At 38.3% G+C, this 27,131-nt stretch overlaps 1 protein-coding gene across 1 annotated transcript in view; it reads right to left on the bottom strand.

The window, feature by feature from the left end:
- The window catches only part of LOC141141227 (uncharacterized), a 146,587-nt gene that overhangs the window by 88,208 nt on the left and 31,248 nt on the right, over positions 1 to 27,131 (bottom strand). The window contains exons 17-29 of the mRNA XM_073628912.1: positions 23,398 to 23,582; positions 22,959 to 23,139; positions 22,741 to 22,866; positions 21,575 to 21,697; positions 21,312 to 21,431; positions 18,128 to 18,253; positions 16,191 to 16,310; positions 9,469 to 13,839; positions 8,084 to 8,197; positions 7,870 to 7,992; positions 5,564 to 5,697; positions 5,260 to 5,427; positions 516 to 704 (exon numbers count right to left, since the gene is read on the bottom strand). Coding sequence (XP_073485013.1) covers positions 516 to 704; positions 5,260 to 5,427; positions 5,564 to 5,697; positions 7,870 to 7,992; positions 8,084 to 8,197; positions 9,469 to 13,839; positions 16,191 to 16,310; positions 18,128 to 18,253; positions 21,312 to 21,431; positions 21,575 to 21,697; positions 22,741 to 22,866; positions 22,959 to 23,139; positions 23,398 to 23,582 — 6,080 coding nt within the window. The remainder of the gene's footprint in view (positions 1 to 515; positions 705 to 5,259; positions 5,428 to 5,563; positions 5,698 to 7,869; positions 7,993 to 8,083; positions 8,198 to 9,468; positions 13,840 to 16,190; positions 16,311 to 18,127; positions 18,254 to 21,311; positions 21,432 to 21,574; positions 21,698 to 22,740; positions 22,867 to 22,958; positions 23,140 to 23,397; positions 23,583 to 27,131) is intronic.

The raw sequence follows: 27,131 nt of genomic DNA on the forward strand, positions 1-27,131 counted from the left end.
AAATATTGTAACGATCGCCATGTTATCCTCTAGGGTGTTTGCTAAAAATTTATATATATATATATATATATACATATATATACATATATATATATATATATATATATATATATATATATATATATATATATATATATATGTTTGGGGGTTCTAAGTAATTTTCTAGTAAAAAATACTGATTTTAACTTGTAACCAAAAAAATGTCAAAAATAGGCTTGGGGCTGAAGTGGTTAAAAACCATAACAAGCAATCAAAGATCTGTTTGCTGCTTTTAAGTGCTAACTGCACTTTGGATTTTGTATTATATGGGGCTACTAGATTCATATTTAGATGTGCACTGACAATAACACCTAATATGCCTTTCATGCAAGCTTTTAAAAAGGCCACTTTGCTTTCAAAATAATAATATCAAAGGTACAAGAGCTGAGATCCATCTACACACACTGAGAACCTTCTATACACAGGGAATTCAATCCTAACAGTATGGATAATCACTGGCACAGTACAACACTCACATTGTTGACTTGGGTGTTCCAATAAGCGTTTGAGTTATAAATCCCAGACTTGAATGGAGGAACATTGTCCCATGTTATTTTGAGAGCCCATAAAGCTTTAAACTGAGTTAAGTTAAAATATGCAGCAACCGTGCTTTCCAATGATTCTTTAAATGCTGTATTCACATTGGAGGACTGGAAGTCATAAGCCTGTCATAAGAGAGTAAAAATGTCATACAATAATTAGAAAAGTACATGTATGTATATATTAATATTTTAACATTTTATCCTAATGGTACACTCATAAAAATATTTTATGTAAACTATTTTAATCATACAACATTCCTTTTTTATATTCTGTTTTTATTTATGTGATGTCATAATATGAGCAAAAATAACATACAGTACATCATATGCATTGTGATGCCATCAGTAGTAGACAGAATGAGCATGTAATTATATCAAAGGCTATAACTTTGTTGCGACAGCACTAAGCATTAGACGGGGGTTGATTTGCTAAAGCTGGAGAGTGCATTATCGGTTGCAGATGTGCACAGAAACCAATCAGCTTCTAACTTCAGCTTGGTCAGTTAAGCTTTGACAAGAAATAAAAAAAAAAAAGGAAGCTAATTGGTTTCTATGCAGAGCTGCACCAGATTTTGCACTTTCCAGTTTTAGTAAATCAACCTCACGGTGCCTTTAATGCATCAGAGTAATTTGTTGGCACATAAACAAAAAATAAATGCAGCAGTAAGAGGGGGAAGATAACAGAAAGGGAAATGAAGAACTGGTGGCACGGACATATACAGTGCCTTCAATTAATGTCATAAAAGGTTTCACTTGTGTGTTAAATAGATACTAATCCTGCCTACTAATGTTAAATTGTGTTCCAGGTTCACGGGGTTCTGTAGCAGGACAATTAGGAGGTCAAAGCCTCTCCCTTATGCCCTGTACACACGATCAGATTTTCCAACAACAAAACCATGGATTTTTTTTCCGAAGGATGTTGGCTCAAACTTGTCTTGCATACACACGGTCACACAAATGTTGGCCAAAAATACCGAACGTGAGAACGCGGTGACATACAACACATACGATGGGACTATAAAAAGGAAGATAAATAGTCAGTGCGGCTCCTTCTGCTTGATTCAGAGCATGCGTGAACTTTTGTGCGACGGACTTGTGTACACAAGATCGGACTTTCCAACAACAAGTTTTGTTGGCGTAAAATTTGAGAACCTGCTCTCAAACATTTGTGTGCGGAAATTCCAACAGCAAATGTTCAATGAAGCATACACATGGTCGGACTTTCCGACAACAAGCTCACATCGAACATTTACCATTGGAAATTCCTATCGTGTGTATGGGGCATAAGACTTATCAATTTCAAAGAAATAATACATCCAGCCTAAACAGATGTCTCAAAAATGTTCTGTTTTTCTCTAATGATCTAATGACCCATCTCTCTGATTTTTTTATTTGTCTACTTCCTTTTTCCATTCCTGGATCATAGAACAGTGGTCCTGTCTATAGAACTGAGGTATCAGGCTTTTCAGGGGGTGCGGCATAACACTGCTTTTGTACACTCTTAAAGGTGAGGGGACATCATGAAATATATCATGCAAATATGTAAATTGTATATGTATGAGGGTAGGTTTTGTTTTTGCTTTCAAAAAGTTTTTATTTAAAATAACCAGATATAATTACAGAGAAGGACATTGTGTCAACTTTAGTGTCATTGAATTGTGAACAGATCAAACCAACCAAGAGGTTGAAAAGTGCATACAGTATATCACATATAAAATAGCAATAATATCTGTCTTGGATCCTCACCTAATTGATAAACCAATCAAAATAACAAAAAGAACATGGGAATACTGGTTCAATTATTGAGGAATAGAATATCACCCCTAGCGGGAGTCAATACCGTAATCCCAGTGAGCTCAAAACAACTATATGTACCCAAATACATATCCCAAAATGAAACTAACAAAGATACAAAGAAAAAATAATCCAAAAATACAAATTTGAAGAGGAGAGGGTAGTTTTTTTAATTCATGGTGATATCGCTTTCCAGAACTTCTGTATCTTAGGGAAGGACCATCAGATGCTAAAAAGAGTCCTCTTGCGGGCACCCTCTCCAGCATGAGGAGCCTGGAAAAGTTTTTGCCCGCATCCTTGGAGTCATATACCAATGTGTGAAAAATCTATAACACATCTACTGAGTTTTAGAACTGATGGAGGAGACATGTGATAACTGAATCATTTTTTTACAGTTGGGCAGGAGTCATTTGCAGACCTACTTCTGTCCCCATTCTCCCACAAAATACAGGATTTGCTGCGAACAGCGAGACAACATAAATTTATACATGTGAGTCAGGAGGTGTTGGATTTGCCAGTTTATGGCACACATGGATTAGAATTCTGTAAGAGATGTTACTGCCTGCAATTTAGGGATCGGCCTTTTCAGAAAGTCTGAGTTGTCAGTAGCACCAGTGGTCCAACAACCACATTTTGGGGTAACTGCTCTGAGCATACGGTCTGAGGGGGCCACGTAAATGCAGCCCACATTCCCTTCTCTGCTCCAAGTTCTGAAAAATCCTATATCCTCCCCTGGTAGGAACCAAGGATATTTGCTGAAAAGGGGCTAAAGGTGATGTGTGTCTCCAGTAATGTTCAATCTTTCCCATAACCATAAGCGTGGTTGATATGAGTGGTGATGTCCAGCTTGACAGACCCCGCTGCTTTGCTGGTATCCATGGCAATCCTGCTAAGTTTTGTCCTGCTGTCGTCTTTTCTAAGGACACCCAGAGTTTAATACCCTGTATTATGGTTTCAATTGTGAATTAGCACCATTGTCATTGCTTTGTAATATAGGTTAATGTCAGAGAGGCCCAGGCCTTAGTTCATTTTATGTCTGCGTAAGATAGAATAAGCCAGGTAAGGTTGCTTCCCTTACCAGGCAAAACTCATTATTAATTTACGAAATTGTTTAAAGAACCCCAGTGGCAGTTCAATAGGCATACAACATTCCATTTGACATGACATGAGACCTGTCTTCTAGGTGCCGTGGAAGTTAACAGTTATATTATTCAAGTGAAGTCAATTAGACAAAACCTTCAAACAGAAGACCTGTGAGCAATTTTGGAGAGAGTGACATAAAGGGAGAGCAAAATTATGAGTGACAAATATCTGTTAATTATACTTTTCTTTGGTCTCTCTCTTGCAAATCATAAGATATATGGGGTTAATTACTAAAGAGTTAGAGGCTGTTCACTTTGTAAAACAAATGTTCCCTTCGCTTGGTAAATAAGGTGAAGCCTAGTGAAGCCTGGTGTGCTAAGCATGGTTTAATTAGTTGAAATTGCTATAACAAATACTAAGCATTTAATTATGTTTTAAATAAAGGGACACCTAAAGTCAATGTTTCATACCCATATACTGTCCATGGCCGGAGCCACCCAAGAACGTAACTCTCAAGATGGTACCCTACCCCCTCCAGAGTGCACCCAATTTTCCCATCTCACTTGGATTCTTGTTGGCTTTGTCAATCCTCCCATGGCACTCTTCTTCATATCTGGTGGGCATGCACCCCCCACGATAAAGCTTTGGGGTTCTGTTGTTTCTTCTCTACAATCTATTTACCCAGGAATTGGTTTCCTATTCACCTGATGTTTTTTTATTTTTGTGGTTAAAGAATTGATTCCTAGACACTGGAAATCTTCATTCCCTGAATGGCTTCAGACCAGCTCATGACATTATGCATATGGAAGAATTGGTGGCTGAAAAACATAACACCAATGAGAAGTTCAAAAGGGTCTGGCTGGTATGGATGATGTTCAAGGACTCTCCCCAATTACATAACTTTTTGGAAGACCTTCGCTGAGGTCCATTATTGTGATCCCATTCATTTTCTTACTGCTTTCATATCTGCTTTTCTATCACTGTCTTTTTTAGCATTTCTGCTGTCACTAGAGGTTCCCTCCTGACATCCCCACCACTGCGCGAGATCCACTGCCAACTTTTACTTACAGACCTACGTCAAATCCCTGCACTCCCTCTTTCCCCTTTCTTGCCTCTTTATCTCTAATCTCTTCTTCTTATCTTATCCTCTGGAGAATATGATATTTCAATAAATAGAGATTCATAGTACATTTGTTCTCTCCCATCCCTCAAGATTACTATGACTTACTCAATTACATGGGATGTCTCCCTTCTGCTACTACAGTTTTTTCTTCCTATACCATTATATTCTCCCTGCAGTATACAACTGGATTACCCTTCGGTGGAGATATGGTATGCTATCTTTGTTCTTCATTGTATTATTCTTTTAAAAAAACAATAAAAACGTGTTTGTCTAAATTTGATGGTTCATTGCTAGATGCTGGAGGGTTAAATCACCTGACAGTTTTTTCTATGTCTTGGGTTTTTTATTTCTATAGCTCTCTGTGTTTTGGGTTCTTGGGTCTGCATACCTGCTATAGCCATTATGCGGGGTCCCAGTCTGTTAGATGTTTTAATTTATTTAATAGGGGAAATACTAATAGAGATACTAGAAAGGTCTAAGACGGGTGGGAACACTCAAGGTTCAGAGTTGGAAATAGTGGCAGGAAGATCTCTCTGTTGGAGAATCCAAGATGAATAAAAAAGCCTAGAGTTTACTCAATCAACCATGCTCTACCAATAAATATCACTTTTCGGTGAACCGACCTTTCAAAGAGTATTGAATCATTTTGTAACTGTCCAATAGCCTACATGACATTACCTGATAAAAGATATCCCCGAAACCAGAGAGATCAACATCAGCCCAGAAGGCAGCTAGAATTGGGGGTGTATATGGATCATTGCTTTCGAAGGTTGTGTAAGGATAACTCAGTGCATAGGTGCGGTCATATATGTTGCGTTGAAAAACAATAACACCATTATCTGTGAACTGGAAAACACAAAGAAAATGATCACATCTTAACATTATCTTATATGGCTTAAGTTAAATAGACACATACATTTGATAGGTAATTAAACAGTTGTCAGCTTTCACAAATACATCTTACAATGGATTTCATACTTACGTATAGGTTGTTATAAAATGCGGAGTCAAATGGAAAACCAACAGGGACATTAATTAAAGGAGAAACAAAGTCACTGAGGCGTTTTGTTGCTTTGCTGTCCCCTGCTGAAGGGCCATAGCTGAATAAACGTATTTCTGAATAAAAGAAATCACAGTGGAATCTTATTTAGTATGAATCCCCAATGTTAATTCATTACAGGAATTATCTCTGCAAAAACCATCTGCAACCTACAATCAAGTTTCCAGAAATAAATCATATCTATGGTCAAAATATGAACCATATATTCATTTCCACGTTGTATTTCAATCCCCACACATTTACTTCCTTGTATTCTGTGACATATATTCATTATGCCCTGTGAGTAGGCATTGCTGTGTCACACATTTTAAAGAGCCTGTCTTCTGAACTACAGAGGTACTCAGAGGAGGAGTTTTAGGAGGCCAAGTCAGTAGAGGAATCACAGCTTGCAGGCAGCAAGGTACCATGGAACATATACTCCTTAGCAATTAAAATTGATCAGCAGAAGAGAAGCTGCAAAGCATCTAGAGACTACAGGAAGTTGTGGAAAGAGATGCCAGTAGAAATGCAGCACTCACATAATGAAAATATATTTTTCAATATATTAGCTTCAATTGTCAAAAAAAGTATTGTTTGTATTGCTGTTACAATACTAATGTCAAAAAATGAATGCTGCGACTATAGATTTTCTTTAACCACTTGCCGACCGTGTCACGCAGATATACTGCGGCACAATGGCTTTCCTGGGGGAAATCCCGTAGGGGTACGTCCTACACGTTTTCGGCCACCGGAGGCGTGCGCTGTGCATTGCTGGTGGGCATGAACGCCGCTGGCCACGCACGAATGCACCATGCAGGGATTGTGTAAACACACAAATCTCTGTACTGTCAGAGGAGAGGAGCCATATTGTTTCTTCCTACGAAGTAGAAAAAACGATATGGCTCCTCTCCTAGTCACTCTCATCCCCACACAGTTAGAACATGCTGAGGGAACACACATTTAACCCCTTGATCCCCCCTAGTGTTAACCCCTTCCCTGCCAGTGACATTTACACAGTAATCAGTGCATTTTTACAGCACTGATCGCTGTATAAATGCCAATGGTCCCAAAAAAAGTGTCAAAAGGTTCCGATCTGTCCGTCGCAATGTCTCAACACTGCTGAAAATTGCAGATCACCGCCATTACTAGTAAAAAAAAAAAAACCATAAAAATGCCATAAATCTTTCCCATAGTTTGCAGACGCTATAATTTTTGCACAAACGAATCAATATACGCTTATTGCGGTTTTTTTTTACCAAAAATATGTAGAAGAATATATATAAACTGATGAAGAAATTAGTTTTTTACAAAAACTTTTGGGGATATTTATTATAGCAAAAAGGAAAAACTATTTCTTTTTTCAAAATTGTCGCACTTTTTTTGTTTATAGCACAAAAAATAAAAACCGCAGAGGTGATCAAATACCACCAAAAGAAAGCCCTATTTGTGAAAAAAAAGGACGCAAATTTTGTTCGGGTACAGCGTCAAACGACCGCACAGTTGTCAGTTAAAGCGGCGCAGTGCCAAATTGTAAAAAGTTCTCTGGTCAGGAAGGGGGTAAAATTTTCTCAACTTTGTTAAGAAAAAAGCATTCCCCTCTGGGTGATCTATGTACATTGCAAGGATTTTAAAAGACTTTGTTGCAGATTCCTACCTTTTGTTATTCTGAAGGAATAGCTGTTTGTTTGTGGTTGTGCAAAGTGAATGTGAATAGAAGTGACAGTAATTATCAATCAACTGCTGTACTTGCAGGGTTCTAGTGAGGAAAGTGGCAGGGTCTGAATCCCTTTTGATGTGATTAAACTTTTGGGAGTATCTCACCAAATCAGAAAAGTTTGTTGCAGAGAATGCCCAAAATGTGATTTGAATCTTTGTGCAGACTTCTGGGAAAATCAGTGTGTCAATCACACAAGCAGGAAATAGCATATCTAGGGGGGGGCATTCCGTACGCCGTCTGTGTACAGAATGCCTCCAGGTTGCTATATTGCCTTACATATTACAGAAAACTTCAGCATTGCAGATTAAAAAGGAAATGTAATTAGAATTATGTTATTGTACAATATGGCTTATTTTGCAATTGTATATGCTATATTATTTTTTTTTAATATGTAATTTCTTTCCCGTGAAAGTGGAGTTACACTATGAATAGTTAACACAATTATAGAGCAAAAAAAAATAAACTAGTAGAAAAAAAATGTAAGATAAAAAAAGCTGCATGCTCAGGCCAAGTAGGTGAGCAGTACACTTACCAGTACAGGTAAAGCCGTCTCCCCTATAGCCACTGTTACAGGTACAATTGTAGGATCCAAGTGTATTGGTGCACATTGCATGCTGGTCACAAATATTGAGACCTTGAGAACATTCATCCACATCTGGAAGAAACACAGACAATATAATTCTTGCTGTCATCTGCACAGCTCATCTACTTTCTGCAGATGAATAGAAAATTCAGTCTCCCCTTACCTGTAGTACAGATGCTGCCAGTCCAGCCTTTCTGGCACAGACAAGAGTAAGCATTCACTTTGTTTATACAGACTGCACCATTCTTACAAGGGGCACTTGCGCAATCATCAACTTCTATAAAGGTATAAAAAGAAATGTCATTCTGAACAACAGGCAATGCCTAGCTTGCATGGAGGACAATAGAAACAGTCATCACATGGCAGATGCCCTAATCACATGTTCAGATTTTCCCAAATAATACCTTTTTGAACTCCAGAATGACAGCAGACAACAGTGCTCAGTGCACGCTGTCAATAGTGCTGTAGTTTACCATCTTATAATATTATCTTGTATGGACTCATATGTGAATGTGTGAGATTGCCTTGAGCAGTACCTTCACATTGACCATCTTACATTTATTTTTAGAATGCGTAGGTATCTCCAAACCATGGACACTGCCCCTCCTACCTTATTTTAGGCCACCACATTCAATAGGTAGCCTCATGGGCTACCAGTTTATTGATTTATCTGCAGAGCACAACCTGAGCTTTGGCAAGTCAGGCCACCTATTCCAGTTGGTGACCAAGAGGAATGTGTCAGATGTGGAAGCAGATGAGATAGGGATCACCAGCAAAAGTTGTGGCTGATATTTGTATTTAGTATGCCCAGGTTTTGGATATACCTGAGCACCTGAAAATTAACCATGGATGAAAACAAGCATGTGAATATGCTTGTTCTCAGAACCTGGGATGACCATATATGCAATGAGCCCACAGGTTCAATCGCTTTGGACTTTTGTTTGCACCAGGCTTCATATAAACATAAATCCAGTTTAATTATACTATAAGTAATCATCTTTTTCCATAAAATTAGATCTAGGGATCTAAATGACCAATTCCCAGCAGAAATACATTCTCAGGTGTTTCTAGTGCAATAAATGACATAAATAACACATACAGTATATTCTGATGCACTCACCAATTTCACATAACTTTCCACTGTATCCCATGGGGCATGAACAGGAAAAGGAGTTCAGAGAACTTATACAAGTTGCACCATTCAAACAAGAATTTCTGAGACACAAGTTTATAACTGCCAAGAGAAAAATACATTATTATATTATATATTATATATTATATTATTTTTTCCATCCAGTTCTATGAGGTTTAGGACTGACATTAAAAACTAAACATGGACATATTTAAACTGAATAAATATTATTGACTCTTAATTATTTTCTTTGCTAAAAAATTTAATACTTTGCAGCAAAAGCAAAGGAGGAATTAATTTGGTAATACAAATGTGAAGGATCTCTGAGAGAAACAATCTGAATAGATCATCTGCAGCAAGGAAAACAAATAGGTCATAATTGTTTATGCATTTATTACATGAAAAGATAAATGTACCTGTTTGTGGCGATGATAACGATGAATAACTCTGAAATGCTGTTGAATTCAAAACAGCAGTTTGTTCAGTCAACATAGTTGTTTGCAATTTGGATGATGACTCATAAGTAGTGATTTTCTCAGTAGATGAGGAAGGAGATATACTGCTGAAATCTGAGGTATATATGAGAATTGGTCTGGGATCCAATGTGGATACAATAGTAGAGGTACTTGAGGCGTCAGTAAAAGAGGATATAGACATGCCGGGCTCTGATTTAAATGTTGATAAAGTAGTCATTGGTTTTGTAGATGTAAAGTCAAAGGTTGTTTGATGTTCAGAGGTCGATAAACCAGATCTGCTTGTTACTTCTGAAGCTGAAATCATATTTGTACTCAATTTTTCCATCATTGTTGCCGTTGGCGATGTTAGATGTGAAAAATCAGATGGTTCATTTGAGGTAGTCTCAGATGGGATAGAATGTAATTCAGTAGACTGTTCAGTTGTTAGAGAAGCAGGGGAACTTTCACTTTTAGACGTTTTTTCAGTCAACATAGTTGTTTGGAATTTAGATGCTGACTCATAACTAGTGATTTTCTCAGTAGATGAAGAAGCAGATATACTGGTGAAATCTGAGATGTATATGGGAGTTGGTTTGGGTTCCAATGTGGATAAATTAGTAGCGGTACTGGAGCTGTCAGTAGATGAGGAAAAAGACATCTGGGGTTCTGATGTAAATGTAGATAATGTAGTCAATGGTTTTGTAGATGTAATATCAAAGGTTGTTTGATATTCAGAGGTCGATAACCCAGATTTGCTTGTTGCTTCTGAAGCTGAAGTCATATTTGTACTCAATGTTTCCATTACTGTTGCCTTTGGAGATGCTAGATATGAAAAATCAGATGGTTTGTTTGAGGTAGTCTCAGATGGAATAGAATGTAATTCAGTAGACTGTTCAGTTGTTGAGGAAGCAGTGGCCCTTTCACTTTCAGCAGTTCTTTCACTCAACATAGTTGTTTGCAGTTTGAATTCTGACTCATAAGTAGTGATTTTCTCAGTAGATGAGGAAGCAGATATACTGGTGAAATCAGAGGTATATATGGGAGTTGGTCTGGGTTCCAGAGTGGATAGAATAGTAGAGGTACTGGGGGCTTCAGTAGACAAGGATAAAGACATGCCGGGTTCTGATGTAAATGTAGATGAAGTAGTCATTGGTTTTGTAGATGTAATATCAAAGGTTGTTTGATATTCAGAGGTCGATAACCCAGATCTGCTTGTTACTGCTGAAGCTGAAATCATATTTGTACGCAATGTTTCCATCATTGTTGCTTTTGGAGATGTTAAATGTGAAACATCAGATGGTTCCTTTGAGGTAGTCTCAAATGAGATAGAATGCAATTCAGTAGACTGGTTAGTTGTTAAGGAAACAGGGGAACTATCACTTTCATCAGTTTTTTCAGTCAACATAGTTGTTTGGAATTTGGATGATGACTCATAAGTAGTGATTTTCTCAGTAGAAGAGGAAGGAGACATACGGCTGAAATCTGAGGTATATATGGGACTTGGTCTGGGTTCCAATGTGGATACAATAGTAGAGGTACTGGAGCTGTCAGTAGATGAGGATAAAGACATCTGGGGTTCTGATGTAAATGTAGATAATCTAGTCAATGGTTTTGCAGATGTAATATCAAAGTCTGTTTGATATTCAGAGGTCAATAACCCGGATGTGCTTGTTACTTCTGAAGCTGAAATCATATTTGTACTCAATGTTTCCATTACGGTTGCCTCTGATGATGTTAGATGTGAAAAATCAGATGGTTTGTTTGAGGTAGTCTCAGATGGAATAGAATGTAATTCAGTAGACTGTTCAGTTGTTAAGGTAGCAGATGCACTTTTACTTTCAGCAGTTCTTTCACTCAACATAGTTGTTTGCAATTTGAATTCTGACTCATAAGTAGTGATTTTCTCTGTAGATGAGGAAGCAGATATACTGGTGAAATCGGAGGTATATATGGGAGTTGGTCTGGGTTCCAATGTGGATAGAATAGTAGAGGTACTGGGGGCTTCAGTAGACGAGGATAAAGACATGCCGGATTCTGATGTAAATGTAGATAAAGTAGTCATTGGTTTTGTAGATGTAATATCAAAGGTTGTTTGATATTCAGAGGTCGATAACCCAGATCTGCTTGTTACTTCTGAAGCTGAAATCATATTTGTACTCAATGTTTCCATTATTGTAGCCTTTGGAGATGTTAAATGTGAAACAATAGATGGTTCCTTTGAGGTAGTCTCAAATGAGATAGAATGCAATTCATTAGACTGTTCAGTTGTTAAGGAAGCAGGGGAACCATCACTTTCATCAGTTTTTTCAGTCAACGTGGTTGTTTGGAATTTGGATGATGACTGATAAGTAGTGATTTTCTTAGTAGATGAGGAAGGAGATATACTGCTGAAATCTGAGTTATATATGGAAGTTGGTCTGGGTTTCAATGTTGATACAATAGTAGCGGTACTGGAGCTGTCAGTAGATGAGGATAAAGACATCTGGGGTTCTGATGTAAATGTAGATAATCTAGTCAATGGTTTTGCAGATGTAATATCAAAGTCTGTTTGATATTCAGAGGTCAATAACCCGGATGTGCTTGTTACTTCTGAAGCTGAAATCATATTTGTACTCAATGTTTCCATTACGGTTGCCTCTGATGATGTTAGATGTGAAAAATCAGATGGTTTGTTTGAGGTAGTCTCAGATGGAATAGAATCTAATTCAGTAGACTGTTCAGTTGTTAAGGTAGCAGATGCACTTTTACTTTCAGCAGTTCTTTCACTCAACATAGTTGTTTGCAATTTGAATTCTGACTCATAAGTAGTGATTTTCTCTGTAGATGAGGAAGCAGATATACTGGAGAAATCGGAGGTATATATGGGAGTTGGTCTGGGTTCCAATGTGGATAGAATAGTAGAGGTACTGGGGGCTTCAGTAGACGAGGATAAAGACATGCCGGATTCTGATGTAAATGTAGATAAAGTAGTCATTGGTTTTGTAGATGTAATATAAAAGGTTGTTTGATATTCAGAGGGCGATAACCCAGATCTGCTTGTTACTTCTGAAGCTGAAATCATATTTGTACTCAATGTTTCCATTATTGTAGCCTTTGGAGATGTTAAATGTGAAACAATAGATGGTTCCTTTGAGGTAGTCTCAAATGAGATAGAATGCAGATCATTAGACTGTTCAGTTGTTAAGGAAGCAGGGGAACCATCACTTTCATCAGTTTTTTCAGTCAACGTGGTTGTTTGGAATTTGGATGATGACTGATAAGTAGTGATTTTCTTAGTAGATGAGGAAGGAGATATACTGCTGAAATCTGAGTTATATATGGAAGTTGGTCTGGGTTTCAATGTTGATACAATAGTAGCGGTACTGGAGGCATCAGTAGATGAGGATAAAGACATCTGGGGTTCTGATGTAAATGTAGAAAATGTAGTCAATGGTTTTGTAGATGTAATATCAAAGTCTTTTTCATATTCAGAGGTCAATAACCCGGATTTGCTTGTTGCTTCTGAAGCTGAAATCATATTTGTACTCAATGTTTCCATTATTGTTGCCTTTGGTGATGTTAGATGAGAAAAATCAGCTGGTTCATTTAAGGTAGTCTCAGATGGGATAGAATTTAATTCAGTAGACTGTTCAGTTATTACAGAAGAAGGGGCACTTCCAGCAGTAACAGTCAACATAGCTGTTTGCAATTTGGATGCTGACTGATAAGTAGTGATTTTCTCAGTAGATGAGGAAGCAGATATACTGGTGAACTCTGCGATAGGTATTGGACCTGTTCTGGGTTCTGGTGTGGAAAAAACAGCAGATGAACTGTGGTTCTCAGTAGAATGGGATAGAGAAATGGTTGGTTCTGATGTCAATATAGATGGTGTACTTGGTGGTTCTGTAGATATAATGTTAATGGTTGTTTTATATTCAGAGGCTGATGGATGCACACTCACTGTTACAGTGGGCCCTACTGTTGGTAATGTGGTATTTATATGCAATGTTGAGTTTTCATCATTGGTACTTGATGCTGTTGTCACACTATCATTGCTAGAAAATGTAGTACTAGAATGTGAGCCCTGGGTTGAATGAACATCTTCTGTTGCACTGTCTGTTGTGCTAGCTACAATCATAGTGGTATTAAGATATAATGCTGTTGTTCCAGCAGCTGGTGCTGTGGGTGATTCCACAGTTTTGTTGCTTGTGATCTCATTTGTAAGAGCTGAACTGGAAGCTGTAGGGTTCACATGAGATGTTGATCTACCAGTAGATTCAGAAGAAAGAGAAACTGATGTTGCTTCTGAAATAATTTTTGCAGATGTCTGTGTCATTGTTGTCTGTAAGACATCTGAAACAAAAATACATAATGTAAGATTCATAGAGGAATCTTTTACGAGTGAATTATATAAATGTATTTAGTTGGTAATAACTGACCATGAAAATTAGCTGCTACCCCCAAATATAGCAGAGATCTCTGTAGTAGTGCTGACTACTACAGTGATTATCATCATATACAACGGCCCCTCGGGTATGAAAAATACACACTTACATTGATCCAAGCTAAATCAATGTAGGAATGCAGTTAAGATCATACCTGGAGTTCAGTTTTAATAAACACCAAATATTCTTTTAATTCTTTAGGTCTTTACTGTGAAAGAGGGATGTGAATTTCCAGTTCCAACACCCTGCTAGCCTGTGCTTACAGTGAACCAAAAGTGAATCAATTAATATTACCGGTAACGTGAAGATCTTTGCGGTGCCTGCAATTACCTCTGTTTATATTCAAATTAGCTGCTTTGTGCCTGGGAAAGATTATGGATCCCATGCCCAAGTAATATACCGGGTCTTAAATACTCTCTAAGGTGACATTATGCCTTCCTCTCAGCACTAAGTCTATATTCAGGTTTAGGAATGTTAGTTTACATCTGTGGTGGTCAACTTATCAGGTATTAGGGGCCCAAATTGTGGCCCTTATCATCACAAAAGGTCTTCATTGTAATGTCCATTATATGTAGTGCTAGATAGGTCTGTCACAGACTGCAGACATACTAGAGGAATGATGATCAGAGACCGAGAACATCCTATAGGTTTGAATGGAGGCTGATGATATGCTGTAGAAGATAATGAGTGACTGGGAACATGTTACATGAAGTTCGTAAACATTACTATGCACACCTGCAGTACATAGTTTGTCATCAGAGACCGGATCTAATCTTTCTTTACTGCAGTTTTACTTTCATTTACAAGGTCCCCCCCCCTCACTCTGGCTGCAGATTAAATGGAGAAAAGGCCACTGATGATCTTATCTCTGTATCCTCTTCTCCTATCGGCATGCTTCTTCCACTGCAACACACCTGATTAGCTTGAACTATGTTGTACAGATTGTACAGTAGAATGCAATAGGCTGAAATCAGATCAAATCCAGTTACTTACACAGCTTGGGTTTGAAAAAAATACATGTGATGATCTATTATTGATTACAGTTCTGTAATAAAGTGTGTCTTTTATATTTGCCTAAAGTCCAGCTACAAATGTGGTTGAGGCTAACACTATAATAATTAAAATTCTAATTGCAAGATGGATTTTTTGTAATTTTTGGGTATTGTGATTGATGAAGTTCTCTATAAAATATCACCTGGCATCACCTGCACATTAATGTTTGCATACAACAAATGCACCATACAGTCTTTACTTTTTCATTAGCTTACAATGAATTTCTCCATAAAAAGTTGCATTGTAAACATGTTTAAATAGTGAATTTTAGGAACATATTTAAAAATGTGATTGAATATCTTCAATGAAACCTACTAGGACAATTCATTAAGTTATAACAATATTAGTATTTCAATCATAACTCTTTTAACTCTTTATTAACTACTTTTTACAACTGAAACTGAGTTTTCTGTTCATTCTGTTCAGATTTTATTGCGTGGATCAGCTATATTTGTGATGTGCATTACATTGCTTTGTGGTATTTTGTATTTAACCACTTCAATACTGGGCACATTCACCCCCTTCCTGCCCAGGCCAATTTTCACCTTTCAGCGCTGTCATACGGTGAATGATAATTGTGCCATGCAACACTGTACCCATATGAATTTTTTATATATTTTTTTTAAAACAGGTAGAGCTTTCTTTTGGTGGTATTTAACCACCATTGTTTTTTTTTTTTGCTAAACATACGAAAAATAACTGAAAGTTTTGAAAAAAAAACAGTGGTGATTAAATATCATCAAAAGAAAGCTTTATTTGTCTCAAAAATGGTTTTAAAAAATCATTTGGGTACAGAACTGCATGACTGAGTAATTGTTATTCAAAGTGTCAAAGCACTAAAAGCTGAAAATTGGCCTGGGCAGGAAGTTAGGTGAAAGTGTCCAGTATTGAAGTGGTTAAAGAGACAGTGCACCCACCCTTAATGCATTAATATAGTAGTGCTGACTACTACACTGATTTCCGTCCAACAGACATTAGATATGCACCAATGTGAGATCTGAACCAATGTAAGTATGCAATTAAGATCATACCTGGTGTTCAGTTTTAAGTTTAATTGGGTTTACATATTTTTTGATAATGGAATGTATTTTAAACAAAGCAGTAATTTTGAAAGCTAACATCGATCAGTTTCAATTTAATTGGGTTTATCTTCCAAATACTGTCATTATTACTCTCTATGCAGAGCTAGAAGAGGGTTTCCCTTACCTGTACAGTTGTGGCCAGAATATCCTGGGAGGCACTCACAGGAATAAGAGCCATTTGTGTTTATACAAAGAGAATTGCTTGTACAATTGTTGAAAGAAGTTATAGCACATTCATCAATATCTGGAACAGAAAGAGATTAAAAGAAAAAAATAATTAATTCAATTAAGGAAGAACAATAACCCAAGACAAAGAAGGGCACTGGAATGTTGTTTATTTTCCTCAAATGTTAAATATATGTATACAATTTTTGTTTATTCTCCTATATCAAATTAGTAAGCAATGGACAAGTGTTTGTAAATCCACTATTTTAGTAGATAACTTAATAAATATCAAAGCCAAACTCATTTTTGTAAAATCGTTGAGAATATAAAGAAACCCACTACATTTTTAGCATGTGTATATGACCCTGTGTTTGTATGATTATAATATTTATCAGAATAATATAGTTAATATACCTGTACAGAAGATATATGGATCTCCATTATAGCCACTGGCACATTGACAATTATAGCTTCCTGGTGTGTTGGTGCATACAGTATTCTCTGCATAACTTGATATGTTCATGCATTTATCTCTTTCCTCAACCCAAAATGTTGGCAGGTCTTTGACATCATTAAGTGCAATGCAATACAAGACCAGTGGTGGATGCTGGTCCTGCATTAAATGTAATGATGATTTGAATACCCCCCTCCACTTGTCTATCACCTGTCTGTCTGTATTGGGAGTAGCGGCATGCCCCCAGAGCACTCTATAGTGTCCTGTGCCAGCCTTGCTCTGCCTTCCCCACCTGTCCCCAGCGCGGGCTACCTAGATCCCAGCAAGATGGCGGAGGGTGAAAGCCTTGGAGCGTCATTGAGCACAAAAGGATTCTGTAGGAGATTGAGCACATGGCCAGGGCATGTGTGGAGCCCACCCTGCGGCGAAATGTGTGTGGGGGGGTGTCAGGTGCTCAGATTTCCTCCATTGTCTCCTTTGTGCCATTCTCCCCCCTCTGATCTGATGGTCCTGGTGATACTGGCTGTTGTACAGCACTGAGTGGAGGGAGGGTACTCTGGCCCAGTGTCTGGTCACTGCTGAGATTTGAAGTCCTGAACACTGCTGGTGATAACACAGAGGGCATGGTGTTATCTCGACTATTATTATTATTGATGAGCAGATGTCACAGAAGGGGGCTGAGGCTGTGCTATAACATTAGATTGTAAGCTCTGTGGTCCACCTAAGCTGACAGGAACATCCACCACACTGGAAGGTGTCCATCCATCCCCCACATAAGGGATGCACCGCATCACCCAGCTGTTGTAGCAGTACCAGCATGGGGTGGCAGGAAGATGGGAAGGTGGGCAAGCAGTACCAGCATAGGGTGGCTTGAGGCTGGGTGCAGGGGTTAGGGGGCGGTGGGGGTCTACACCAGTACCAGTGGGGGGTGGCTGGCATGGGGGGTTAGCCTAGCAGTACCAGCATGGGGTGGCTGGTAGACAGGGGTGGGCGAGCAGTACCAGTTTGCAAAGTGTATGTTCACTTAGCTTAGTGAATTTTGTGAATCTGTTTTCACTTTGAATACTCATACATGTGCAAGGGACATCAGTTATTTGGCTGCACAAACCCAGATAATTAAATTAAGCATAGCATGACCTTGTTTACTTTGAACATTTACTGTTCTTATATTAAATCATCCCCAGTGATTTCTTGAAGAATGTAGAATAATCTCTCTGCAATTTTGCTGATTAAACTAAAGAGAAAAGAGCTGAGGCAAAAGTGGAGAAGCTATTACCTACAACAAAAAACAGTTTTTAACTTGTAGGAAAACAAAACATCTCAATGGCTGGTTTGAACATTGGTCCATCTTTGCTGCCGTTCTTATAAAACACCATTAAATTGTGTTGAGCTGGATAATAATATAATAATAATGGAATATCTGGTAAAATATACGTTCTTACCGTCACATCGATAAGGATTTTGTTGGTTAATTCTGTAACCTGCATTACATGAGCAGTTAAAACCTTCTGGTGTATTGATGCAAATTTGCTCACAAGCAGAGAGTCCTATCCTACACTTATCGATATCTGTCAAGAAAGAAAGTTCATTATTCCTAATGTTTGCGTATTTTACTGAAGTTTTTTTTAGTATAGTTAGTATAAGTTTGTGCACAGTAAAAACGTAAAACCTTTTAGTGACAGTGTTGAGTTTGAAAATAGTGGTGCATAGAATTGCATATAAAACCCTCTGAATAACAATGTTATTTTTGCATAAAGGTGCCAAACTACCCAGCTACAGCTTTAGAACAGTGACTAAAGGTATTCGGGTTTGCTCTCTAGACAAGCATAATATTATGAGATCCATCCAGCATCATGCCTCGCAATGTCAGCCAGGTAAGCAGATTCAGCTTTAATGCCAGTTTATAAAGAGAGAAGTCTATGTTTTGCATACAGCAAATTATTACATTTTTAGCATTTTTTAAACTACAACTGAAATATGACAAGTGGAACCCATTGTTAGGACAAGACGAGTACAAATAGGACTGTTTTTTTGGGGGTTTTTTGCATTTAGCATAGATTCACCCCTTGGTTACAGATCATTCCACTGACATGTATTCTGAGAATAAGAATGTGGATGAGCCCTCTAGTGTGAATTATGAATAGCTCTCAGTAAGTGGAGCAGCAAACAATTAAATGAATGGATAAAGACTAAAGTCATTCTTAAAGTGTTTGTTAACCCCCCCAAAAAAGAAAATATAGAGATCCTGTTCCCTATAAAGCAGATTAAACAGCACAGTGCTGTGTAATCTGTCCCTCTCTAAACTGTAAAAAAAACCTAGCTGATCCTGCCGCTTCCTGTGTCCCGCTCTCTGTGCTGACCTTTACATATTTGGGTTCACAAACACTTTAACACTAATGCCCCGTACACACGGTCGGATTTTCCGACGGAAAATGTGTGATAGGACCTTGTTGTCGGAAATTCCGACCGTGAGTAGGCTCCATCACACATTTTCCATCGGATATTCCGACACACAAAGTTTGAGAGCAGGCTATAAAATTTTCCGACAACAAAATCCGTTGTCGGAATTTCCAATCGTGTGTACACAAATCCGACGCACAAAGTGCCACGCATGCTCAAAATAAATAAAGAGATGAAAGCTATTGGCTACTGCCCCGTTTATAGTCCTGACGTACGTGTTTTAAGTCACCGCGTTCAGAATGATCGGATTTTCCGACAACTTTGTGTGACCGTGTGTATGCAAGACAAGTTTGAGCCAACATCTGTCGGAAAAAATCCTAGGATTTTGTTGTCGGAATGTCCGATCAATGTCCGACCGTGTGTACGGGGCATAACAGTGGGAAGTGAATGATAATACCATATCCTACTAAAATCTAGCTAAAGCTTCCTACAATTCACCTGAAATTACTATAAATTAGTGGATTTGGAAAAAGTATCATTTAGATATCACTTTCTTCACTTCTTGTATATGTCCTTTTATTCTTGCTGTCAGGAGTTAAAGAAAACTGGACAATAGGGAAATATCACGGCTGACTTTACTGACCTATCCCTGAAATTCCAGCTATTTTTTTTTAAAGAAAACTCAGCAGGGGCTGCCTCCATATTTTCCCCATCTCAGTTTTTCTTTGGGAAGCTTAACTTTTTATCCTGGAATTGAATAAAGACCTCCAGGGTGTTGACTTGTTGGCACCTCTTGATCACGGTATGAAAAATCACTTGATTAAAAGGTTTTATTCCATTCTTCACTCATATATATTTTTAGAGTACAGCTCACAATAAAATTACAACCTGATGCCCGAAAAAACCATCAGCAGGGACACAAACTGCATTTCAATGTTAAAAGAGGTTCTAGCTTTCTTCCACCACTCTAATAAACAGTGTCCTTGTTGCTAATGTGCCCCTGTTAGCTAGATTTCCCCTCACTTCCTGTTCTGGTGACAGCTAGGCTAAGTGTGGGGAGGTGCAGAGTGGTGTGGCGGCTGTAAACACTCAGAGTCCAGTTGCAAGAAACAGTATTAACTTCGATTAAAGTTAAAGTTCGCAATTCACAATAAGCCTGGCAGGAAGGGACCGGACCGGGCACACTCACAGGAAATAACAGCGATGTGCAGCAGAGCAGGTCTCAGATGACCCAACAGAGTCTGTCTTGAGGGATGGAATGCAGCCTGGCATCCTGTCCGTACCCAAGTGGGGAGCATTCCAGGAAGGATGGCATGTCCCTATCCTTTCCATAACGCTGTTCACTGTCCTTGACAGACTCTGCCTGACCCAAGATGGCTACTAAAGTCACATGGGATGACAGCAGCCAACAGGATAGCTTTGCCAGTGACCCAGGAAACCATAGAGGAACCATGACTTCCTTAAACCCTGCAATGTCGCTGCAATTGAGCGTCACATGCAGTGGAGAAAGTAAGCTGCATTTGCTTACATAAAGACACCAAAAAGCAAGACGTTTACCCATTACTTACTATATCCAAAGCTAAAAACAGGCTTGATTATAGATGCATGGCTAAAACTATTCTGGCCTTACTTCTCTTGTGGGTTCCAGGAGTACATTTTCTTTTGTTGCCCTGTGAACCTGAGTCAGCTGATAGTGGATATTGCCTGCTATTAGCTGATGAAGCAGAGCTGTGCCAGACTTGGGGAGGTTCTCAACAATATTGTTAGGATCCACCATGCTGGTTGATTGGCAGCTGGCTCTTCAAAGAATGGCTGAGATTCAAAGCCAGTAATGCATGCCCCCTCACCAGTGAGCGTTGGAGGAGCAGAGTGAAGAGTGATGACTGACAGTCACTGCTCTCCACTTGGAGCAGACTGAGAACTGAGCAATCAGTGAGAACTTGTGAAGTGATCGCTCAGTTCTCTGTGTTAGAGTCGGCATTGTGTGTGTTTGGTTTTTTTTATGCATCATATACTTCTTCTTTAAGCAAATATAAACATTACGTGAAGAAAGTCAGCTGCAACATTCATAAATTATAATAATGCTCCATATACTGTATCTGATTACTAACTTATATAATATTGAATTGTATAGGAATGATTTGTAAACAAAATAATATTTTTGAAAGGTAACACCAATTATTGGAATTACTCCCGATGCAGACTTAGAAGTGGGCTTTCCCTTACCTGTACAGTTGGAGCCAGTATATCCTGGGAGGCACTCACAGTAATAAGAGCCATTTGTGTTTATACAAAGAGAATTGCTTGAACAATTGTAGAGAGAAGGTGTAGCACATTCATTGATATCTGGAAAAGTAATAGATGCAAATTCAAACTCGATTCCCAAAGTCAATAAAAATATAAAAAAACCCACTGCATTTTCTGCATGTGTACATGACCCCGATGCTTCCATGATTGCATTATTTATCAAAATAATATAGTTAACATACCTGTGCAGTAGATATGTGGATCTCCATTGTAGCCACTGGCACATTGACAGTTATAGCTTCCAGGTGTGTTGGTGCAAACAGCATTCTCAGCACAAATTGATTTGTTCATGCATTCATCAATGTCTGGAACAAGAACAGATAAGGGTTTAATGGTGATACCTTAATAACTTGGCACAAATACGCTATTATATAAAATGAAGACATAAGAATTTGTAGTTGAAACTACTCTAAACAGCCAATGAGCAGAAATGTTGGCATCTTGATTTCTCTCCAAGTGAACTTGGATAGAAGTGATATATTCGCAATAACCTGCACGGTAGAATGCAGTATTTTGCCATACAAGCAGCTGTCAGGGAGATGGGCATTTCAGGACATCGCACTGCTTCATTTTTTATTAAAGTGGAAGTAAACCTATCCATTTAACAGTTTCAAAAAACAGTTACATTCCTGGAACTTGCCGGAAATGTACCACTCCCATTGGTTGTGCTCTCAACCAAACTGTCAAATGGCTGGTGTCATTACTGATCACAGTTGCAACATCATGGCAGTTCATTAGACAGAGGCCAAGATGGCAGCTCCCTTGGCTGAAAACAATAGGAGGGTTTACTTCCACTTTAACTTTTTTTGAAGTTTTAAAAGTGGCAATTCATTCACGTCTTGGCACAACAGTTTGCATATTACTGCAGCTCACCACACTACACATCACACCAGTGGTGATGTGAACAGGGACACATGGAAAGCAATTGTTTTCTATGTGTCTTAGCAGTGACCAGCATTTATCCAGTCCAAAAAAAAGTAGTCACTGCACATGTGTGAATGAGCCCTTAAGGAAAGCTATAGTTAGGAAGCATAGAAGCTGCCATTGCAGCCATCTTTCCCCGACAATTACGCCATTAGCATTTTCAGGGGGAGGACATCTATGGCAGTTAACATATTTCTCTCATGCTGCACTAAGTACTGACCTACATATATCATTTGGTAACATGGCATGACATGTGGTAAATTCGCTTTATGGGCCTGGTTATACCATCTACTAGACCAAAATTGGCATTACCTGATTCATTTCCATAGCCAGGGCCATAGTAAATGTATTCAAAATGCTTCATGCCACTTCTGGGTACTTATGAGAAAAACACTGCCAAGGCAGTAATATTCAGAACACTTACCATCACAACGGTATGTATCAGCTGGATCAATTCTGTAACCTGTATTACAGGAGCAGTTGTACCCGTCCCATGTATCAATACATATTTGCTCACATTTGGATATATTAGCAAAACATTCATCAACACCTGCAGGAGACATGAGATAGGTAAATTATATAGTAATGCATGCTAACACTTGACCTATACATATTAATGGTAACCTGCTATCTTATTCTCACCATAGCATTTTATCCCATCGCCAGACAGTCCATCAGGACAAGGTGAACACGTGTAGCTATCATTAGGAGCGGGATTGTCTATACAGGATGATGTATTAAAACAGCTGTTCTCTAGACAAGCATTTAAATCTTCAGTACAAAACTCTCCTGTCCATCCAGAGGAACAATTGCAGCCCGTTGTCTGAATAGAAAACATTCATTACAAATATTGTTATACTACAGTTATTAATAATAGGGAGATATATAAGTTTGTGAAATTGTTGAATAGTATGTTAATAATAAAGGTGATATAACAAGTATCATATAGTGGTAGTAATTCACTTTGTAAAAAGAATTCTGTTAGTTCAATGTACAAATGAGCTGTATTCAAGAACCTAAGATCTTATTCAGTAAAAGAAAAGTGTCAAGTCCTAGTAAGTTTTATGAAAACAGACAATACCATGAACTTGGAGTTGTTCCTCTGACCCCTCAGCACGGTGTTCTCATAGTCACAGGTGGCGTTGTTACTACAATTGCACAGTATTAATGTGAGGCCTTGCTCTGCGATGGCTTGGGAGTTGTTGGCTATTACAGTTGCAAACACGGGTGTGGAAGATGAAGGCAACCATGTGAGAGTGCCATTTACTGTAAACAACAAGGATTTGAAACAGTATAGTTTTATTATTACTTTAATTATGAAACCAGAAATCCCTTTGGGCTCAAATATGAAGGTAATATTTAGCTGCAAAAGCTGTGCACTAGAGATGAGCACGATGTTCGAGTTGAACGTAAGTTTGACTCGAACATCAGGGGTTCGCCTGTTCACCGAACAGTGAACAATATGCGGTGTTCGCGGCAAATTCAAAAGCTGCCGGAACACCGATAAAGTCTATGGGACACTAACATGAAAAATCAAAAGTGCTCATTTTAAAGGCTTATATGCAAGTTATTGTCATAAAAAGTGTTTGGGGATCTGGGTCCTGCCCCAGGGGACATGTATCAATGCAAATATTTTTTTTTTTAAATGGCCGTTTTTTCAGGAGCAGTGATTTTTTAATGCTTAAAGTGAAACAATAAAAATGAAATATTCCTTTAAATATTATGGACGGGGGGGGATCCCATGCTCTTTTTTTCAATGAGTTTTACCTATATTGCTGAGACCCGACAATTCATTACAGCCACAATCAGTTTTGAATGACAATTTTTCCTTTAGAAATGTCATTTTGCTGTGGTACTGTTCTAAACACGGGAAAAATGCGCCACTTTTTAGGCATACTATAGACACCCCCCAGCACGATATTTAAAGGAATATTTCATTTTTATTGATTCACTTTAAGTATTAAAAAAATCACTGCTCCCCAAAAAAAGTCCCTTTTTTAAACTTTTTTTGCATTGATACATGTCCCCTGAGCCAGGACCCAGGTCCCCAAACACTTTTTATGACAATAACTTGCATATAAGCCTTTAAAATTAGCACTTTTGATTATTCATGTTCGTGTCCCATAGACTTTAATGGTGTTCATGTGTTCTGCCAAATTTATTGCCTGTTCGCATGTTCTGCTGCGAACCGAATAAGAGGGTGTTTGGCTCATCCCTACTGTGCACATATGTCCTCAGTTCTGATTGACTGTCCTATATCATACACAAAAAGTAACTACATATTGCCACAGCTGTGTTAAATCAGATGCAGTGTATCATGGCTTAATGCAAACATGTAGCTAATTTCACAGGGCAGTGCAATAGTTCAATTAATATCATAGGCTCTGTACAGTAATATACAAAAAATATTCAGTATAGTGGGTTTGCAGCTGAAGACTATAATTAGCCAACTTCCATGTACTGATGGAGAAAGTCCCCAACTCAATCAGAGAATCATAGGAAGTGATAGTTAAAGTAGAACTATGGCCTCCCATTGAAAAAATATATGCTGCAGCCGTGCATATGTACTTACTGTTGTCTCCTAGTCCCTCTGCAGAGCGGTGTTCATTTTGACATCAGATCTAGATTCAGTTTTATTAATAGTGTTTTGACTAACATGCCATTTTAGTTTTAGCCGTATTTTAGTCATCTGAATTGTTTTAGTTTTAGTCGTATTTTAGTCAACTAAAATCTTCAGTATGTTTTGGTCGACTAAAATCTAATGGATTTAATTAAATTGTAATGCATTATTTAAGAATTTCTCATTACTTACTCCAGGAGTAAGAATCTAATAATGTTTTATTATTTATGGTATTAAGGTTTGAACATGCACTACAGACACAGATTTAGCCATTGTGATATATAATGTCTTTATAAATAAAACCAAGTCTCCTAAACAAACAAAAATATGGCTTTTTGACAAACAGAAGTGCAACTTTAAAAAAACAAAACAAAACAAAACTGTAAACTCTATTGGCTGTAATGCCTTTGTACATATTATATAAATATATTACCAATGTTAAATATTAAGAAAAAAAATTAAGAATAGCATTTTTCTTATATTTTATTTTCTTATAACAGCTTAGTACTTAGTAGATGCCCCCTACTTATTCTTATGTAGTAGTGCAATGCATGTTTATGTGCTATTTTTATAGGCTGAGGATAGAATTGTGTTGCCGATTAAGACAAGGCCAGCAGAGGGCGCCAAAGAGATAGTGTGATTGAGTGTAATGTGTGGAACTGCATAGGAAAGGGAACAGATTGACGGAGCCTGAGTCTCTCAGCCAATACAGCTTGTGAAAAGAATCAGGGGGCTGGGACTTTAACAGAGGTGGAGCTCCAAGGAAAGCGGATGTGCAGGTGGGTAAATGTCCCTCCCTCACATTTACGTTTAGTTTTTGTTTGTTGCCGAAAATGTAATTCTTAGTTTTCGAATCAAAATGTATTTTCGTTTAGTTTTGCAGTTGATAAAAACGATGGTGAAACTATTTTCATTGACAAAATTAACACTGCTGCAAAGTACCTGCTGAGTCTACCAATTAATTCCACCAGAGCTGCTTTCTGTGATGGAATAGGTGTCCTTTTATGAAGCAGTGAAATCTATTCACTGCTTCATTCTCCGCCATTCACAGTGGAGATCTTTCTCCTCTGTGTGCCTGTTTATGATGCAGAGTAGATCGCTTCACCTTTGGAGGAGTGAAGTGATCTACAAAGGCTTCAAACATGCTTGACATGCCTGATTTTATGGATGTCGTGGTATTGTCCTTTTGAAGATTTCAAAATAAATACGGTTTGTGCAGCAATCCCTTGTTTCGAAGCCTGTGGGAGGGCTTGATTGCTAAGCACGGCCATCTGAGACTGTAGTGCACGTCACCCTTCTGACTATTTTTATATATATATATATATATATATATATATATATATATATATATATATACATGTACACATTATATATATGTATATACATGTATACACATAAATATGACAGGGGGACATGCTTACAGTTTTGGGGGGTCCGAACGAGGCATAAGGCAGTTAAAAATCTTCCTCCTTCCCCCTCAGATCCCCCGAGATTCCCTCTTCACTCCCCGATTCTCCACCTCTGAGCTGGTGAATCTGGGAGTGTGAATTCTGATACAGATCGCCAGTGAAGCGCTGAGATCGCAGCTTCATAAACTGGCCGCTACTGTGTCATTCAATGAGGATTCTCCATGTGTGGAGAACATCGGCGGGAGAACAAGTTCAAACACTTCTCCCCTCGATTATCTCTGTTTCATAAACTGTTTATGGACTGTGATCAGTGACACTGCTTCATAAACGGACACCATAGTGTGACAACAATTCTTCACTGCTCCTGAATTCAGTTGCCACTCTCATGAAGGGTGTATCTGCTTGCACTACAGTGGGAGGGGGGAAATGTTGCAGGGGTGTGGCTATCAACAATGCCACTGCTGATTCACAAATCTGAAGTCTAGCCACACCTAGTCCTGCCCACTGCTTTCTGGGTTGGTAGAACTGTCTCTGTTCCTGAAACCCTCCCACTGGGATCAGCAATGTCTGGGAGAAGAAGCATGGGAGACATAAATGAAGGAGGATTTGGCTCAGTCAGGGAGGGTAAAGGAAGGTTTTAGTTTACGTTATGAGGCTTTTGCATTGCACAGTAACTAGATTTGATATAAGTGTAGAATGTCATACAGGAATCTTTAGCTTTAGCTGAACTGTAAAGTAAAGTAAAGTCATGTGAAATGAAACCATCAACCAACCGATCATGTGCAG

This window comes from Aquarana catesbeiana, linkage group LG04 (assembly GCF_042186555.1).
Source record: "Aquarana catesbeiana isolate 2022-GZ linkage group LG04, ASM4218655v1, whole genome shotgun sequence".
NCBI classification, from domain to species: Eukaryota; Metazoa; Chordata; class Amphibia; order Anura; family Ranidae; genus Aquarana; species Aquarana catesbeiana.